The sequence below is a fragment of the Gastrolobium bilobum genome, unplaced genomic scaffold (assembly GCF_033153095.1).
Source record: "Gastrolobium bilobum isolate Gb01-03AN ecotype WA unplaced genomic scaffold, APGP_CSIRO_Gbil_v1 utg116870, whole genome shotgun sequence".
Taxonomy (NCBI): Eukaryota; Viridiplantae; Streptophyta; class Magnoliopsida; order Fabales; family Fabaceae; genus Gastrolobium; species Gastrolobium bilobum.
This window is the reverse complement of record NW_026897316.1, coordinates 1,998-3,900: the sequence shown is the minus strand read 5'-3', so window position 1 is coordinate 3,900 and position 1,903 is coordinate 1,998. Positions and strand designations below refer to the sequence as shown.

The following is a 1,903-nucleotide window of genomic DNA, read 5'->3' as shown; positions in this document are numbered from 1 at the left end:
GTGCAAATTTTCTGAACCCTGATTAAAAAATAATTTTTAATTTGCGCGAGTTCGACAGCTCGTGTCAAATTTGGCGCCGTTGCCAGGGAAATTGCATCGGTCTAAATCGTTTTCTGATTCTTGATCATCTTCTTCTTCTTTAATTTTCGTTTCTTTTTCTAAAAAAAAAAAAAATCTTCAATTTTCATTTTGATTTTGATTTTTCTGTTTCTGTTTCTATATATATATTTTATTCTAATTAGTGAATATTAACAGTAGATTAGATTTTGTTAGATTTTGATTAGTTAGTTTAGATTTTGTTAGATTTAGTTTCCTTTTATTTTTATTTTTTTCATTTTATTTATTTTATTTTATTTTATTTTTATTGTTATTTTTATTTTGGTGTTTTTTGCTCTTTCTTTCCTTTTATTTTATTTTATTTTTATTTTTATTTGTTTTTTATTTTTATTTTATTTTTCCTAATTCTTTATTTATTTTTATTTATTTTTATAATTTAGGAAGTTTTGTTATAATTTAGGAAGTTTTGGTCACAATAAAAAAAAATGGATAATAGAAGCTTAAGGCAATTGACTGCACCTGATGTTAAGTATCAGTCTTTTTGCATTCGTTATCTTGATACTGGTTTTAAACTTAAGTCTGGTCTTATCCATTTGCTTCCTAAGTTTCATGGTCTTGCAGGTGAAGATCCATATAAGTATTTGAAAGAGTTTCATGTAGTCTGCAACACAATGAAACCGCAAGGAGTTGATGAGGAGCAGGTCAAACTGAGAGCCTTTCCTTTTTCCCTCGATGGAGGAGCTAAGGATTGGCTGTACTACCTTCAGCCTTCATCTATCGAAACTTGGAATGACATGGCCAAATTGTTTTTGGAGAAGTTTTTTCCGTCCTCAAGAGCCACTTCAATCAGAAAGGAGATAAGTGGCATAAACCAAGCAAATGAGGAAAACTTGCATGAGTACTGGGAGCGGTTTAAAAGACTTTGTGCAAGTTGTCCACATCACCAGATTCCGGAGCAATTGCTGATTGTCTACTTCTATGAGGGATTGCTACATATGGATAGGAACCTGATTGATGCTGCCAGTGGAGGAGTTCTTGTTAACAAAACACCCAATGAAGCTAAGGCGTTGATCTCAAACATGGCTGCAAATGCTCAACAGTTTGGAACGAGAGCCAATAGCAGTGTTGTGTACCAGGTGCAAGAAACTCCGACCCAGCCTTCAGCAGTGGCATCAAGTGCTGACAATCAGCAAATTGAAAATAGACTTGATGAATTGGCAACCATGGTGAGACAGTTGGCAGTTACCCAGACAGTCCAGACTTCTGTTCCACAGTTCGGCAATCCATGTGGCATATGCAGTGACCATTTTCACTCCACCGATGCTTGCCCTTCTCTACAAGAGGGCTTCATTCCTGCAGACCAGTCAGTAGCTGCAGTCTTTCCTGGGAAACCACAGTTCCAGCAGCAGCAGAGTAATCCATTCTCCAACACTTACAATCCTGGCTGGAAGAATCATCCCAACCTCAAATGGAACCAGAATCAGCAAAATGTTCCATATCAGCAGAGTCAACAAAATTTTCCATACCAACAGAAGCAGCAGTTCATTCCACAGTAGAGACAAAACTTCCAGCAACCTGCTCCTCAACAGTTACAACAACAACCACCAGTGCAGCAGCAAAACCGTGTCAGTGGTCCTTTTTTGGAGGACTTAATGAAACAGATGGCCACCAATAATCTGGAGTTTCAACAGAGGACAGAATCCACAATCCAGAATTTGCAGACACAGATCGGGCAATTGGCGACATCAATGAACCAGGCCCGATCTTCCAGCAGCTCCCTTCCATCCCAAACAGTTCCAAATCCAAAAGGAAGCGGAAATGTGAGTGCTATTGCTCTGCGGTCTGG

The 1,903-nt window shown here is 37.8% G+C and overlaps 1 protein-coding gene across 1 annotated transcript; it reads left to right on the top strand.

Annotated features, from left to right (window-relative positions):
• Positions 1–542: 542 nt before the first annotated feature.
• On the top strand, positions 543–1,613 carry LOC133305931 (uncharacterized). Its single transcript, XM_061506193.1, has one exon. It carries the CDS (start codon positions 543–545, stop codon positions 1,611–1,613), a length of 1,071 nt encoding a protein of 356 aa, XP_061362177.1.
• Positions 1,614–1,903: the final 290 nt, after the last annotated feature.

Coding starts and splice junctions, on each gene's coding strand:
- LOC133305931 (XM_061506193.1), top strand. CDS start 543: ATGGATAATAGAAGCTTAAGGCAATTGACTGCACCTGATGTTAAGTAT.